The sequence below is a fragment of the Orycteropus afer genome, unplaced genomic scaffold (genome assembly GCF_000298275.1).
Source record: "Orycteropus afer afer isolate SDZICR_OR568_19922 unplaced genomic scaffold, OryAfe1.0 scaffold00105, whole genome shotgun sequence".
NCBI classification, from domain to species: domain Eukaryota; kingdom Metazoa; phylum Chordata; class Mammalia; order Tubulidentata; family Orycteropodidae; genus Orycteropus; species Orycteropus afer.
Genome location: NW_006921692.1, coordinates 2,594,457 through 2,611,125, shown reverse-complemented (window position 1 = coordinate 2,611,125; position 16,669 = coordinate 2,594,457). Strand labels below are relative to the sequence as shown.

Here is a 16,669-nt window from a genome sequence, read left to right as displayed (position 1 = left end):
CTTATTCAATCTGTATGCTGAGCAAATAATCTGAGAAGCTGGACTATATGAAGAAGAACATGGCATCAGGATTGGAGGAAGAGTTATCAGTAACCTTGCTTGCTGAAAGTGAAGATGACTTGAAGCACCTACTGATGGAGATTAAAGACTCCAGGATGGATTAACATAAAGAAAACAAAAATCCTCACAACTGGACCAATAAGCAGCATCACAGTAAATGGAGAAAAGACTGAAGTTGTCAAAGATTTCATATTACTTGGTTCTACAATCAACACCAATGGAAGCAGCAGTTAAGAAATCAGATGATATATTGGACTGGGGAAATCTGTTGCAAAAGACCTCATTAAAGTGTTGTAGTGCAAAGATATCTCTTTGAAGATTAAGGGAGCCCTGGTGGTGTAGTGCCTAAGGCATTTGACTGCTAACCAGAAGGCTGGGGGTTCAAACCCACCAGCCACTCCTCGGGAGGAAGATAGAGCAGTCTACTACAGTAGTGATACTGCCTTGGAAACCCAAGAGGGGTCTCTATGAGTTGAATCTGACTTGATGGCAGTGAGGATTTTTTTTTTTTTAACCCAAGCTTAACCATGGACTGCTAAAAGAATTAGCAAATCTGTCCTGGAAGAAGTGCAGCTGGCATGCTTCTTGGAAGTGAGAATGACTAGACTTTATCTCACCTACTTTGGTCATGTTGCCAGAAGGAATCATTCTCTGGAGAAGGATGTCACACTTGGTAAAGTGGAGAGTCAATGAAAGAGGGGAAGACCTTCAACAAGATGGATTGACATGGTGGCTGCAGTGATGGACTCAGGTATACTAGGGATTGTGAGGCTGGCACAGGACCAGGCAGTGTTTTGTTATGTTGTGCATAAGGTTTCTATGAGTCAGAGACAACTTGAAAACCCAAGCTGTGGTGTTTTCAGTTGCCTCATATGCATGTGAGAGCTGGACAATGAATAAGAAAGACCAAAGAAGAGTAGATGATTTTGAGTTGTTGTGCTGGTGAAGAATACTGAAAGTACCATGGACTGCCAGAACAATGAACAAATCTGTCCTTGAGGAAGTGCAGCCAGAATGCTTCTTGGAGGTGAGAATGGCCAGAGTTCATCTCAACTACTTTGGTTATGCTGTCAGAAGGGATCATTCCCTGGAGAAGGATATCATGTTTGTTAAAGTGGAGGATCAAAGAAAAAGGGGAAGGCCCTCGATGAGATGGATTGAGATAGTGGTTGCAGCATTGGGTTCAAGTCTAGTAAGGATTGTGAGGCTGGTATGGGAACGGGGCATTGTTTTGTTTTGTTGTGCATAGGGTCACTATGAGTTGGAGCCAACTGGATGGCACCTAACAACATTTGTAAGTGCCAGTGGCACTTAATGATTCTTTTTTCTTTTGTTGTTGATTGTTCAGATTAGCATCGTTTTTACTTGTTCTAACGTATTTTGTACGAACTACATTTTTTTTAATTTTATTTTTTGCATTTGATAGCTGTATGGTGAAGACACTGGGGACTTTTTTGACACATATGCTGCAGCTTTTATACCCACTGGAGAAACAAATAGGACAGTGTACATAGCTGTATGTGATGATGACCTACCAGAGCCTGATGAAACTTTTATTTTTCACTTAACATTACAGGTAAGTCCTTTTTCCATTAACTTTAACCTCATAAACATCCTACGAAACGTAAGGAGTTAATTTCTCTTTAGAGATAAGCCAGTGCAGTTGACTGGTGATGGTTTTTACAGAAGCCGGTACTGACCATCTTTTTGGCAGTTCCACAGTCTGGTATTCCTCAGATTATCTTTAAAAAGTCCTATAGCTAGTTTTCAGATCTGTGCAGCTTATTTAAGAATTGCTGTGATGAACACTCAAGAAAACCTTGTGTTCTCTTTGGCTTTTTTCTCTTTCATCCTCCCACTGCTACCAGATGCACAGAGAATGACTGTGACTCCTGAATTCAAAGGAGGAGTATATAAAAAGCAAGCATAGAAATGGGAGGTCTCAGTGCCTTAGAATAAGTTCAGAGTATCCCCGGGGAAAAATATCTGAATACTTGAATTATCTTAGGTTTAATTACCCTTATGGCATTTATCATTGGTCTTAGCAAACAATGGCTGTTCAAAATGTTGTGGTTCATTTTTCTGAGAATATGTTTTTGAAAGATTATGTTCATATGAGTAAAATTTTCGTGGAAATGAGTCTTGAAGCAGTCATGTTTTGTAAATCACTCTTTAATTAATTAATCACTCTTTAATTAATTAATGCTGAAATGTTACAGAAAACTCTCCTCACTTTCATAGAGAAGTTTGCTTTAATATTTTATCTTTAATTTTACTTTATGATTTATAGAATAACTAATTCTTAACTTTCGGTACCTTCTACAGAAGAAGGAAAAACGATACGTTTGAATAGAATTTCATGATGGGTACCAAATTTATAATGATGACACCATAAATAATTATAATGATAATAGTATTATAGTATTACTACCCAGTGTTTTGGAGCTCTGGTGGCGAAGTGCCTAAGGTGCTTGACTGCTAGCCAGAAGGATGGCGGTTCAAACCCACCAGCCACTCCTCGGAAGGAAGGTCGGGCAATCTACCTCTGTAGTGCTACTGCCTTGGAAACCCAAGGAGGGGTCGCTATGAGTCAGAGATGACTCGATGGCACATAATAATAACAACCCAGTGTTTATTTATAATGTAATTATTAATAGCAATTGTTGTTGTTGTTATGTGCCGTCGAGTCAAACCCGACTCATAGCGACCCCTCCTTGGGTTTCCGAGGCAGTATCACTACGGAAGTAGGATTGCCCAACCTTCCTTCTAAGGAGTGGCTGGTGGGTTTGAACCGCCAGCCGTCTGGTTAGCAGGCAAGTGTCTTAGCCACTATGCTACCAGAGCTCCCTAATAGCAATTAGTGTTCCTCAAATTTTTTTGATGAGTTCTTATTTGGGGCTTTTTTGTTGTTGTTGTTGTTTTCCCACAATGTTATTTTGAATGTTTCCTTAATGTGTGCTATAAAAGTATACTTGTGTTTTTATTCATGTTCTGGATAGTTCCTTAGAAATTCTATTAAAATCATTATTTTTTCTTGTTATTTGTAATTTATTATTTTATCGTTGGGCTTTTATTTTAGAACCCCTCAGCAAACGTGAAGCTTGGATGGCCAAGGACTGTTACTGTAACAATATTATCAAATGACAATGCCTTTGGGATTATTTCATTTAATATGGTATGAGTACAATTTGATTAATCTGTGGTTGCTAGATAAGTTTATTAAATTTTCTGATTACGTTACATGACGTCAGCTAGTATCATCCTGTCTTGATGTTTAAATAAAATTCCATATCCTGCAGAACGTTTTTTTTTTCCTACCTAAAGTTTCTGTGAATTAAGGAGGCCAACATTGTCATGGTTAGCTCTTGTCCTGATTCCTCTATCTGCTGATCATGCACCTGACTCATTTGTTATCTCTCTTTAACTCAAGTATGTAACCCAGTGCCTTTTGCTTGATTTCTCCAAATACTGCTTAAAGAAGATCTTGTCTGTCTGAGACTTCTGCAGGTTTTGATGACTGGGAGACAAGAATACATATTGAAAGAATATTGAAAACAGCATATAAAAAACTTAAAATTACAAAGCAGACAGAACAGTTCTTAAAAATTCTATAGTAAATCTCTACCCTGGGATTTTTCTTGTTAACTGGTATTTCTTGAAGGTTAACCCTTATCCCCCTCAGTTTTGCTCAGCGTTTCATTTTCTCTCCCTTACTACCAAATTCCAGTGCCTCTGGCCAATCCTAACTATATTCAGAGGGTTTTATCTTTAGAAATTAATGCTCAAGTCAAGTCTCTCCTTGAGAGAAAATGTTTCCAACTTTTAAAACTAAATTTATCTCCAAAACAACTGGATTTGGTCATTTAGTTTTAGACTACCATAAACTTCCTGATATGGAGTCTTTTTGAATCATGCTATTAATTATCATTAATTAAATATGATATAATACTCCCCAACTTTTAATTTATTTTGTAATTTAAATGGCTACTACAGTTAGTAGCACTGCATATAATTTCTTGGTACTTTCAGTTACTGTTGAAATAAGATACGCTGTACGTAAATATAGTTTTTATACTTTCAGCATTTTAAGTGAAAAGATATATTTATTAGACATTTTGTAACTTCTATTATATCTTCAAAGGAGCTCTGGTGATACAGTGGTTAAGGCTTTTAGCTGCTAACCAAAAGGTTAGTGGTTCAAACCCACCAGAGGTTCTGTGTAAGAAAGATTAGGCAGTCTATTTCTGTAAAGATTTATAGCCTTGGAAATCAAGTGGAGGTCGCTATGTGTCTGAATTGACTCGATGGCAGTGAGTTTGGTTTGAGTTTTGAGTATTACATCTTTAAGGAGCTTTGGTGGTACAGTGGTTAAAGCGCTAACTGGCTGCTAATTGAAAAGTCGGTGGTCAGACCCACCAGCTGCTACACAGGAGAAAGACAAGCAGTCTGCTTCTGTAAAGATTACAGCCTACGGAACCCTGTAAGGCAGTTCTCCTCCTACGTAGTTGCTATGAGTCTGAATCGACGACAATGGATATATTATCTTCATTTACAAAACTAATTAATTCATAATTTCTCTTTGAACAGTAGGGAATTGTTGTTGTTAGGTGCTGTTGAGTTGTCTCCGACTCACAGCGACCCTTTGCACAGCAGAACGAAACACTGCCTGGTCTTGTGCCAGCTTCACGATCCTTGCTATACCTGAGTCCATAGTTGCAGCCACTGTGTTTATCCATCTCATTGAGGGCCTTCCCCTTCTTCGTTGACACTCTACTTTGAGAAGCATGGTATAGTAGGGAATTATTAGTTAATTATGCAGTAATGTTACTTGAGCTGCTTAAATTTTGTTGAGTTTTTTTTTTTTTAAAGTCATTTTGAACATAGCTACTATGCTTGAACTACAATCTATAAACCTTATGTTCAGGACTTGAGAAAATTTGGAAAGGAACTAAAATGATTACTCTCCACACTTCCTTTCCTCCCCTCCAAACCTAGCACTTCCATCCTCATAAATTGGATTTGCCATTATATATCTTAGCTTTTGGCCTTGGTTGCAAGTCCCTGACTGGTGTGGACTCAGTACTGCCAGGCAGCCTCTGACTGCACACCTGACCTACATATTTAAAATTAAATTATCTGTTGAGCACGGATCCCAGGTGGTGCAGTGGTTAAGCATTTACCTGCTAACTAAAAGGTTGTTTATTTGAACCCACCCAGAGACTCTGAGGCAGAAAGCCTGATCTACTTTCATAAAGATTACAGCCTAGAAAACTCTATAGGGCTGTTCTCCTCATCATGTGGGGTCATTATGAGTCAAATGGAGTCAATGGCAACTAACAACATCTGTTGTGCACACAGTAGGGGCTCAGTAGCCTGGCTGTCATTCCTAGCTTGATGAGGAAGATGATGATGATTGTATTAGTCAACAGTTATTGAGCCCTTACTCATTTAATTACAATAAAAGTATAATCATGTGCCAAGCACTAGGGTAAGCACTTTATCTGTTTTCTCATTGAAACTTCATTACAGCCCTTGAGACAGGCATTACTGTCTCCATTTATGGAGGGAAATACTGATACTTAGTGTCACCTTGAGAGCTGCTGTCTTTGCAGCTGTGTACCTGGCTGTTTCCCTGTTCCTCCTGGTCTATTCTGAGTTTCAGCCAGCCAAGCTGGCAGGTTTTAATATTTGAAATTTTGTCTCATTTCCACCCCACCCCCAATAAGTGATCAGTATCTGAAAAAGTCATTAGCAGTTGTCTGCTTTTTAGTGGCATGCTGATAATTGAGAAGGGAATTGCTGATAGGAGCTGGGCTGAGTGGTGGTACACTGAGTTATCTGAACTGGTAGCTTTACTCATTTTCATGAAACTCATGACTTCATGAGTTGGTCATCTCTGGACTAGATATGATTGCTTAGTGGAACATTCTGTTCATGGTAGAACCAGGACAAGAACCTACATCTCTTGTTTGACTAGTCATATGTTCCCTTTGCAGTATTATTGATAACTTTTTAAATGTTTTTATTAGCTACAGATAATTAATGCTAAGAAATACCACATTCTTAGAGTACAGTGCATATTGATCTGTATATGGAAATTTAGCATTTCTAAGGTAACAACTTGTATTTCCTTCTACCTCTGATTGATTTTCTCAATAGCCTTCCTCAGTCACAGTGAGTGAGCCCAGGGGCAGAAATGAGTCTGTGCCTCTTACTCTGATTCGGGAAAAAGGAACATATGGAACAGTCACTGTGACTTTTGAGGTAAGTTTACTCTGAAATAGTTTTAAAAAATAACACCTTAGAGTTCCTATTAGGTGGCTAGAGTTTTAATCAAGTTTCTTTTGTATAATAAATATGACATTTCATAAAAATAAAAAAAATACTTTTATTGTCTGATAAATTTTATGATTAATATTAAATGTTTTCTTTGCTACTTTAATATACCATGCTTGCACAAAACACAAAATATCATTTTAGATTTAGGGTAGTAATAAATCAAAAGATAGAAATAAAATGCCAATTCTATAAAATTCACAAAAACCTTTATGATAAACCTTTTCAAGTATATAATTTTTAAAAATGCTCATGGATTATTTAGGATTACATAAAAACTGCTAAAGTCAGCAACTGTATAAGGCAGAAACCTGTCAAAGATGGAAAGCTCAAATATTTTCCACTAAAACAAGTGATAGTAAAAGTTTTCCACTTTGTCAAAGGTTGAAAACACTCGAGACCTGGAAAAATAAGGCAGTCCCATTGAGTTCCGGCTTTCATAGGTTTCACTGTGTTCAAAATGTTGTCTTTGTAAATATTCCTTATTTTTTTTAAACACACTTAATGGATGGTATTGATAGCAGTTGCACTCTGCCGTGGAGATCCATCCATGTTACAGGATGTGGCATGAATAAACAGGCTGTAGGTGGGGTGCATTTCTCAGGATGCCAGCTGTAACCATTCCATTTTATTGCTTACTGATCACATGTGTACCATTTGTATCACCACCTTGTTGTTCTGTGAGATACAAATTTAAATGTTTACCTGATTTTTTTATGCTTTAGGAGACCCAGAATATGATCATACACAATTCTGAAACATTTGTGCATTCTGGTCCTGCTTCTATTTTAATTAATACTTGCAATATCAATAAAATGGTATTTGGATTTATGTTACATATTTCTACTAACACATAAGTTTACTTATGTTTATGGGTACCTATATCATATGGTGGCTGTGATAATTACATAAGAAAATAAAATGTGAGAAGGCAATAATGCATGAAAAACATAGTAAACACTAAATAAACATGCAGTAGTCTTGCATGTTCCACACAGTAAGTCTCAAGTAATATTTCGTGTACTTGGGAATATGAATTGAGATAATACATTTAAAAATATTTCTTATGAACAGTATGGAACAATTTGGAAAAATTGTCTTTAGGAAAAGTAAGACTTCCAGGTGATAGTGTTTTAAACTCTCTATTGATGTTTGAAGATGTTCTATTTGGTCTTTAGGTTTTAGTTTTGTGTAAATAATTATAGCTAACATTTGTGTAGCACTTAACACCATCATAGGAACCGTGGTGGTACAGAGGTTAAAGCTCTGGTATGCTAACTGAAAAGTCACTGGTTTGACCCCATCAGCTGTTCCACAGGAGAAGGATGTGGCTGTGTGTTTCCATAAAGATTTGCAGCCTTGGAAACCCTATGGGGCAGTTCTACTGTGTCCTATAGAGTCTCTTTGAGTCAGAGTTGACTAGATGACAGTGGACCTTTTATTATTATTATTATTAATTGTGCCATACTTTTCCTAAGTGTTTTTCACTGATCATCACTCTATCATAGTAGTAGCAACTCTTCCCAGCACTCATTTTTCCCTTATGTTCTTTTTAATTTTTTTCTCCATATACGTTATCATCGGATATGTTGATATACATTTATTTGTTGGTTATTCATTCCTTTCCATTAAACATAAGGTCCATGTGGGGAGGAAGTTTGCTCTGTTCACTGCTATATATATCCTTAGTATGAAGAAGAGGTCAGAGTGCTCAAATTTTAAAATGAATGATTTCCTTAAATCTTCACATCGAGTGTGTGAAGTGTATAGTCATAAGCTCATTTTAAAGATAGGGAAAATGCTGTGCAGAGTTGTTACATAACTTGCCCAAGGCCAGCAGTCAGCGGTGTAGCTATTATTTGATTCTGTTATTTACGAGAATATACTGATCTTGAAAATTCTTCCTCTCAAGAAGAGATCTTTGTAGCTTTTTCTCAGGCTTATTGGTTGAGAAAAAATAGAGAACTCTTACGAAATACATAGTTTGTTATAATTGTAGTCAAAATGATTAAATATATTATAGGCTTTGGCTGTTCTTAATCTATAATGGCAGACTTACATACAGGTTAGTATAACTTGTCTTGTAAAGCTTTTTAAAATAAACTTCCGATTTTTTGTCAGCTGACTTCACAATAATGTTTTCTTAGTCTTATAAAACATTATGTATTTATTGATGGCACTACATTTCTTTGCAGGTAGAAGATAGCCCAAATCCACCAGAAGAAGATTTGAGTCCAGTTAAAGGAAATATCACCTTCCCTCCTGGCAGAGCCACCATAATTTATAATTTGACGGTGCTTGATGATGAGGTAGGATGGTGTTAAATACCTATATGGGACAAGGGCTCTATGTTATAGACGTGTTAGAGAGGTTACATCAAGTATTAACTTGTGCTCAGTACTGGAAATGATTATAAATATAGTGCAAGGTGAAGTTAGTGTTTTGTGGCCAATCATACTTTCACTATAAATAGCTGAGTATTTTGGATATATCATGTTAATACTTACTTTACTTATCCACATAAATTATTCATCTAGAAGCTGATGAATAAGAGTATAATTTGGAACCACAGATAACAAAAACATTTAAGCATTTGGTAACCCTGATGATTAATTTTTGATAGTGGTTTTCTACTTTGAACACAGTACTACTTATCTAGCATAAACATTTTACTATAAAAGCAAAGAAAATTCTACCACAAATGATATTCTTTTGTTTGGGTAATTTAAAAATTCACATTTCACACTGAAGCTACCAAGGATAGAGATATATGATATAGCTAGTTTAATGCTAAGGACAGAATAAATCTAAACAATAACATACAAGGATGTCCCTCATAAACTAAAGAGAAAATGTGACTTTTTATAAAATAATCTAAGTATTGCCAAACTTAACTGCCATGGAGTCTATTCCAACTCTTAGAGACCCATGCTATAGAAAGAGTAGAACTGCCCCTTAGAGTTTTTAAGGCTGTAAATCTTTACGGAAATAAACTGCCACATCTTTCTCTCAAGGAATGGCTAGTGAGTTAGAACCACTTATGTTTTGGTGAGCAGATGAGCACTTTAAACATGGAGCTACTACAGCTTAAGTATTGCCGGAACACACACACACAATAGAGAATAGCTAGGAATTTATAACCCTTCCCTTCACTCTCCCACAGAAATCCTAGAACAAAATCACAATAAACCCCTATGGGAAAAAGACATAAATGCATTAAACACAAACCATAGACTCATGGTGACTCTATAGGACATAGTAGAACTACTCTATAGGATTTCCAAAGCTATAAATCTTTGTGGGGGAGCTCTGGTGGTGTAGTGCCTGCTTTCTGACTGGTGTCTTCAAACTGCCGACCTTTTGGTTAGCAATGGAATGCTTTAACCACTGCATCACCAGAGTCCCTATAAATGCATTAGGAGCCATCGTTAGAAAAAAGTATTTCTCTTGAAAAAAAAAAGAAATATTAGTAGAATTGATAACCCTAGTTTATCTATTTCTATAAGGCAATAAAGCCCTTTTGTTTTAAAACCCCAGAACATTAAAAGTTATAATTTGTAGATATAAAATTGTAGATATTTTGGTTTTACCCTCACTCTTAGAGGTATTATATGTGTTTTGGAAGCCATGTAACATGCTTGATGCCAGAATTCAAAATCAGACAGAAACAAGTATAATTCTCATGACTGAAAACTAATAATTTTTATTTGATATTTAATGTAATTTTGTAGATTCTGAGATATTAGACTTTGAGTGCTACTTCTAACTCTACCAACTTGGTAAAGCTGATAAGAATTTGTGTCAGTTATTACTATGTAATTTTTATGTTATCTAAAGACTGATCAAGGTTGAAAGGCATTACCTTATTTATTTATTTATTTTTGCAAATAACACATAGGTTATACTTTTTTTATCCCCAGTTGCGCCCTCTCTCCAAGGTATTTTCCTTTTTTATTTTTAGAGCTTGTTTTACATTCAATGTTACATGTATATTTAGTTTCATTCCCCATTTACCATGTCCAAGCCTAACCCAGTCTCCTCCCTTCCCTACATTGTAACCCTCCCCTTATGCCCCTCATGGGAGCTCTGGTAGCATAGTGCGTAAGGCATTTGACTGCTAACCAGAAAGCTGACGGTTCAAACCCGCCAGCTACTCCTCGGAAGGAAGGTTGGCAATCTACTTCCATAGTGATACTGCCTCAGAAACCCAAAGAGAGGTCGCTATGAGTCGGGTCTGACTCGAAGGCACATAACAACAACAACAACATGCCCCTCATATTTGTGCACTCCTATTTGTCCTGCATTTCCTCAATTTGAATGTTGGTCCTCTGGTGTCCTGTGGTCTATTGCTGTAAGGGATGTGTTACCATAGAGTATGTAGATGCATCATCCTGGGTTGAGTGGTCTGCTTGTTCATCTTGTTAACTATTGGGCTGAGAGCCAGCCCCTGGGGGAACCTTTTATTCCAGGCACAGAATGTATTCCAGGGCCATAGTATTGGGGTTCTCACCAGATTTCATCTGACCAGTAATTCTGGTCATTATTGAGTTTTTGGATTTTGTTCCACATTTTCCCTCCCACTCTATCCAGGATCTCCAGATTTGATCCTTTCCTGAGTGGTTGGCATTTGTAGCCGGGCACCATCTAGTTCTGGCCTCAAGGGCCATCGTGTCCTATGGCTGATTATTTCCAAATGTCCTTTTTTTTTTTTTTTGCATTCTTCTTCGCTTCCGATGCTAGGAGGCTCTTAGCTGCATCTTGGATGGCCACTTGAAAGCTTTTAAGACCCCAAGTGCTACTCACCAACGTAGGATGTTCTTCAAGGTATTTTCATAACCGTGCTATGATGATTTTTTTACATGTTACTGTACAAAAAATTGGCATAAAACTAATACACAGGTTATTTGTGTAAAAATATGGTAGTACACTTTCTTATCTGTTCATGCCATTGCCTTATTCATTTTTCCTTTCCTATCTAAAACACATTATTTACCTTTAGAAAATATTTTAATAAGTGGAGACTAAATAGTTTTTTGTTTGCACCCTTCAATTAAAGATTTTTAAAAATTTCTGTGTAATTATATTGAAACAGTGACTTTACACCATTGTTCCTTGTGAATGTTTTTGGGTATTTATGTTTTGTCTTTATTTATATTTCTTTGACAGGTACCCGAAAATGATGAAATATTTTTGATTCAGCTGAAAAGTTTGGAAGGAGGAGCTGAGATCAACATCTCTAGAAGCTCAGTTGAGATCATCATTAGGAAAAATGATAGTCCTGTCAGATTTACTCAGAGTGTCTTTTTGGTCCCTGAGGAAGATCATATACTCACAATTCCTGTAGTTCGTGGAAAGGATGATAATGGAAATTTGATTGGATCTGATGAATATGAAGTTTCAATCAATTATGCTGTTATAACTGGGAATTCAACAGCACATGCCCAGCAAAATGTAGATTTCATTGATCTTCAGCCAAACACAACTATTGTTTTTCTACCTTTTGTTTATGAATCACATCTGAAATTTCAAATCATTGATGATGCCATACCAGAGATTGCTGAATCCTTTCATATTGTTTTACTAAAAGATTCCTTACAGGGAGATGCTGTGCTATTAGGCCCTTCTATTGTACAAGTCACCATTAAGCCAAACGACAAACCTTATGGGGTCCTCTCATTCAACAGTATCTTATTCGAAAAGACAATTATAATCGATGAAGATGCAGTCTCAAGGTATGGTTTGTTTTAAACTTGTTACTACAATTATTGTAATATATTTTCCCAAGATGTAGGAATTTTGGTGGTGTAGTGCCTAAGGCGTTTGACTGATAACAAGAAGGCTAGTGGTTCAAATCCATCAGCCACTCCTTGGAAGGAAGATTGCTAACCAGAAGGCTGGTGGTTCGAAGCCACCAGCCACTCCTTGGAAGGAAGATTGGGCAATCTACTTTTGTAGTGATACTGCCTCGGAAACCCAAGGAGGGATTGCTATGCGTTGGATGTGACTCCATGGCAGTGAGTTTTTTTTTTTTTTTTTTCCATTTATCCCAAGATGTAATTTTTGTGGTGTTGGACATATTAGTTGCTTGGACTGTTAGAGTATGTGTCATTTCCTTTACCATGGCTTCACTGTTCTCTTTCTTATTTGAGATGTGATTTAAATACACAGATGAATTAGTATTATGATAGTGCTCTATTACTCATCCACATAGCTACTCCTTTATATTAAAAAGCATTTAACTCTGTGGTATGGATCTGCTTTCACAGAGTCTGATGACCACTTGACATTGGGAAAGGCTATCCAAGGGTCATAGAGTGTATTATGTGACCATGTATTTCATTTTAAAACATTCTAGATTTGAAGAAATCACAGTGATCAGAAATGGTGGCACTCACGGTAATGTTTCTGTGAACTGGGTATTGACACGGAATAGCAGTGATCCCTCACCGGTAACAGCAGATATCAGACCAAGCTCTGGAGTTCTCCATTTTGCACAAGGGCAGATGATGGCATCAATTTCTCTGACTGTTGTGAACGATGATCTTCCAGAAGAGGCTGAAGCTTATCTCCTTCAAATTCAGCCTCATACAATACGTGGAGGAGCAGAAGTGAGCGCTCCAGCAGAGGTAGACCTTTTGTTATGCTTCACTCTTGTGAATATTTCTGTATTATAAAAGAGCCACAGAATTTGGGCAAATACATGAAATTTATGTTGAAGTTTTATGTGACAGGAAGAACACTGATGATGAAAATGATTGTTGCTTGCCTTGGTCAAGGTTGTTCATTCTGTAAATAAATGTTTTATTCTCAAAAAAACTCAAAACGTATAATTCAGTATAGTTTTCAAATCTGTTTTGATTCATCTTTTACTCTATTTCATATAAGAAGCAGTCATTTTTAGACATGATATATAAATAAATGAATGCTGAAGACCAGAGTAGCCTTAAAAAATAAATACTTTAGTAAGCTCAGTTGTGAGAATTCTGCACTTTAACATTTAATTCCTTTATTTGCAGCTTTTGTTCTACATTCAGGATAGTGATGATGTATATGGCCTAATAACATTTTTTCCTATGGAAAATCAGAAGATTGAAAGCAGCCCAGGTGAACGATTTTTATCCTTGAGCTTTTCAAGACAAGGTGGAACTAAAGGAGATGTGAGGATGCTTTATTCTGCACTTTATATTCCTGCTGGACCTGTGGACACTTTCCGAGCAAAAGATGGCATCTTAAATATATCCAGAAGAAATAGCCTCATTTTCCCAGAACAAAGACCTCAAGTCACTACAAAATTACCAATAAGAAATGATGCATTCCTTCAAAATGGGGCCCACTTTCTAGTACAGGTAACTTAACGATGAAAATAATCTCACTTTTTAAACTACAAGGTACTTAAGTGTGTGATTAAGCATGAGAGAGTGTTTCAACTTACCTTTATTATTTCTTTGTTATTTTGCCCCCATTTCTATTTTGGATTCTACTGTTGCTTCCTAAAAGTTACTGAGATAGCTTGAATAGGCCAAAGAGAGACTGCCTGTTCCTAAACTATAAAGGATGAATATGACATGGGTTCTACTTCTAGAAGGTTTATATTTTAATCAACTGATAATAAAAGTACACCAGGCATGGTAATTCAAGTCAGAAGGTAATGGATGAAGTAATACTGTTATAGAGGAAGGCTGGGAGAAACAGAGATTTGCCATTCTTTGAGTTTGTTTGGGAAAATAGGGCATTGGTATGAGGTTTGTGGGATAAATATGATTTGTATGATGGATATTAAAAGGAAGGCCTTATAGGTAAAAAAGCAATATGAGGAAAACCTTGTTGCTACTTTTAACTAATATACTCAAACAGCTATTTCTTTGTCTAGTAAGTATAGATAGAATCTCTGGACTTTCAACTATTTAAGCTGAAGATTCCAAACCAAACTCACTGCCTTGAGTTGAAACTGACTCATAGTGACCCCTCCTTGGTTTTCCAAAGTGGTATCACTATGGAAGTAGATTGCCCAGTCTTTCTTCTGAGAAGTAGTGAGTAGGTTTGAACCTCCAAATGCCTTAGGCACTACACCAGCTGAAGATTAAGTGCTCCATGATGTACTCCTTTACCATATCTCCTTTTAGTTCTTAAGTTTTTTCAAATCAAAATATTATTTTTATTGTCAAAGTTTAAAACATCTACATTCAACTTATGAGACTATGGTTATATATTTCATGTATATGGTTGATCCTGAAAATCAGAAAGTAGTAAGAGTCTTTCCAAATTTTGATGAGGTAAATAAATTTAATGCAGACTTAGGTATGAATAGGAGCTCTAGTGGCGTAGTGCCTAAGGCATGTGACCACTAACCAGAAGGCTGGCAGTTCAAACCTACCAGACACTCCTTGGGAGAAAGGTTAGATAATCTACTTTCATAGTGATACCACCTTGGAAACCCGAGGAGGGGTCACTATGAGTTCGATCCGACTCTACGGCAGTTTTTTTTTTTTTTTTTAGGTATGAATGTATCAATAAAGAAATTTTTAAATCACCATATATATATTTTTTTTAATTGTGATTTGGGTAAAAGTTTACAGAGCAAATCCATTTTCCTTGTAATAGTTCATGCACATTTTGTTCCATGACATTGATTGTAGCCCCACAGTGCAACAGCTCTAGTCCTGCTTCTTTCCTTTGACCACCTTTTCCCTGTGTCCTTTCCTATGCGTTCCTGCCCTCCAAGCTATCTCCTTATGCAAATAATGCCCTTCTGATCTCCCATGGTTGATTGTTCTAAGGAGTTTACCTATCTGGTGCAAATGTTCACCTTGTAGGCCTGTCTATTGTTTGGCGGGAAGCAACTGGAGTGTGTTCAATTCCAGGCCTGAAGGGTGATTAGGGGCAGTAGTCTTGGAAGTTTTAGTCTCTATCAGACCAGTAAGACTGGCCTTTTTTATGATTTTGAGTTTTGTTTCACATTTTTCTCCTACTTTATACAGGATCTCCTACACTGATCCCTTTCTGAGTGGGTGACAGTGGTAACTGGGTACCATCTAGTTCTTCTGGTCTCAGGGTTGCATAGGCTGAGATTTGCATAGTCCACTAGTCCCTCAGACTAAGTGGTTCTATTCATTTTTGGTTTTCTTCATTCCTCTTTGTTTCAGACAAGGAGAGACAAAACTGTTCCGTCTTAGATGGCTGTTTGCAAGCTTTCAAGCCCCTGGTTGCTACTCACCAAAATAGGAAGTAAAGCAATGTTTTTATGAAGTATGTTATGCCAATTGAGCTTGATTTCTCCCACGACCCTGGTCTCAAACCCGAGTGCCCAGTGACTCACTCCTTTGAGCCATCATAATTTTTGCTAATAGATGTGTATCTAGTGTAATCTCATTCCATCAGTTTCTTTGACTCATGTAGCATTTAAATTTGTTCCTTGTTTTCTTTTTCAAGACTTTGTTTTATAGTTTTCCTTTCCTTGACCATGAGTTTCAATTTCTCCCTTTCTTTATGCCATTTTCAGCAAATTATTGAGATCTTCCAGCTGTCTTATGATAGATGTTGAATGTTGAGTTTAGTTGTACTAACTGCTGTCTATGCTTCATACTTCCTATTCTTGTTTTAGTTTTGCTATAGTATACCTATCATCAAACACTTGTGCAGAAAGGATATGTAGAAGGTGAACTTTCTAGTTTTTTAATGGTTAAACATTTCTTTATTTCACACTTACATTGATAGTTTAGCTATGGTAAAAATTTATACGTTAATATTGTATTTTCCTCAGAATTTGGAAGTCATTGTCTTTTTCAATATCCAGAGTTGTTGCTGAGAAATTTGAGGCTACAGAGATTATTTGTCTTAGTATGTAACTGACTCTTTATCTCTGAAGCTTTTTTTTTTGTTTTTTGAGATGCATTTATTTATTTCAGGTGATGTATAAATAGGTGTTTTATATTATTCTCTGTACTTTACTATTTCAATTTTTTTTTTTAATACAGCATGGTACCATTTATGTAAAAAAAAACTTGAACATGGAAAATAGCATATATTGTTTATGGATACATATACATGTATGGATACATACATATATTCCACTTTCTGCCACTGTGTTGATTACGACTCATAGCAACCCTCTAGGACAGATGGGACTGCCCCATAGGGTTTCTTTCTTTCTTTTTTTTTAAATTGTGATTTGGGTGAAAATTTACAGAGCAAATACACTTTCCATACAGCAGTTCACATACACTTTGTCTCATGACATTGACCACAATTTAGCACAATGCAACATCTCCCCTCC

At 36.6% G+C, this 16,669-nt stretch overlaps 1 protein-coding gene across 1 annotated transcript in view; it reads left to right on the top strand.

Moving 5' to 3' along the window:
* ADGRV1 (adhesion G protein-coupled receptor V1) overlaps window positions 1-16,669 on the top strand; it is a 947,781-nt gene that overhangs the window by 5,335 nt on the left and 925,777 nt on the right. The window contains exons 2-8 of the mRNA XM_007943393.1: window positions 1,487-1,636; window positions 3,140-3,235; window positions 6,220-6,324; window positions 8,592-8,705; window positions 11,563-12,128; window positions 12,752-13,022; window positions 13,413-13,742. Of these exons, the coding sequence (XP_007941584.1) occupies window positions 1,487-1,636; window positions 3,140-3,235; window positions 6,220-6,324; window positions 8,592-8,705; window positions 11,563-12,128; window positions 12,752-13,022; window positions 13,413-13,742 (1,632 nt within the window). The remainder of the gene's footprint in view (window positions 1-1,486; window positions 1,637-3,139; window positions 3,236-6,219; window positions 6,325-8,591; window positions 8,706-11,562; window positions 12,129-12,751; window positions 13,023-13,412; window positions 13,743-16,669) is intronic.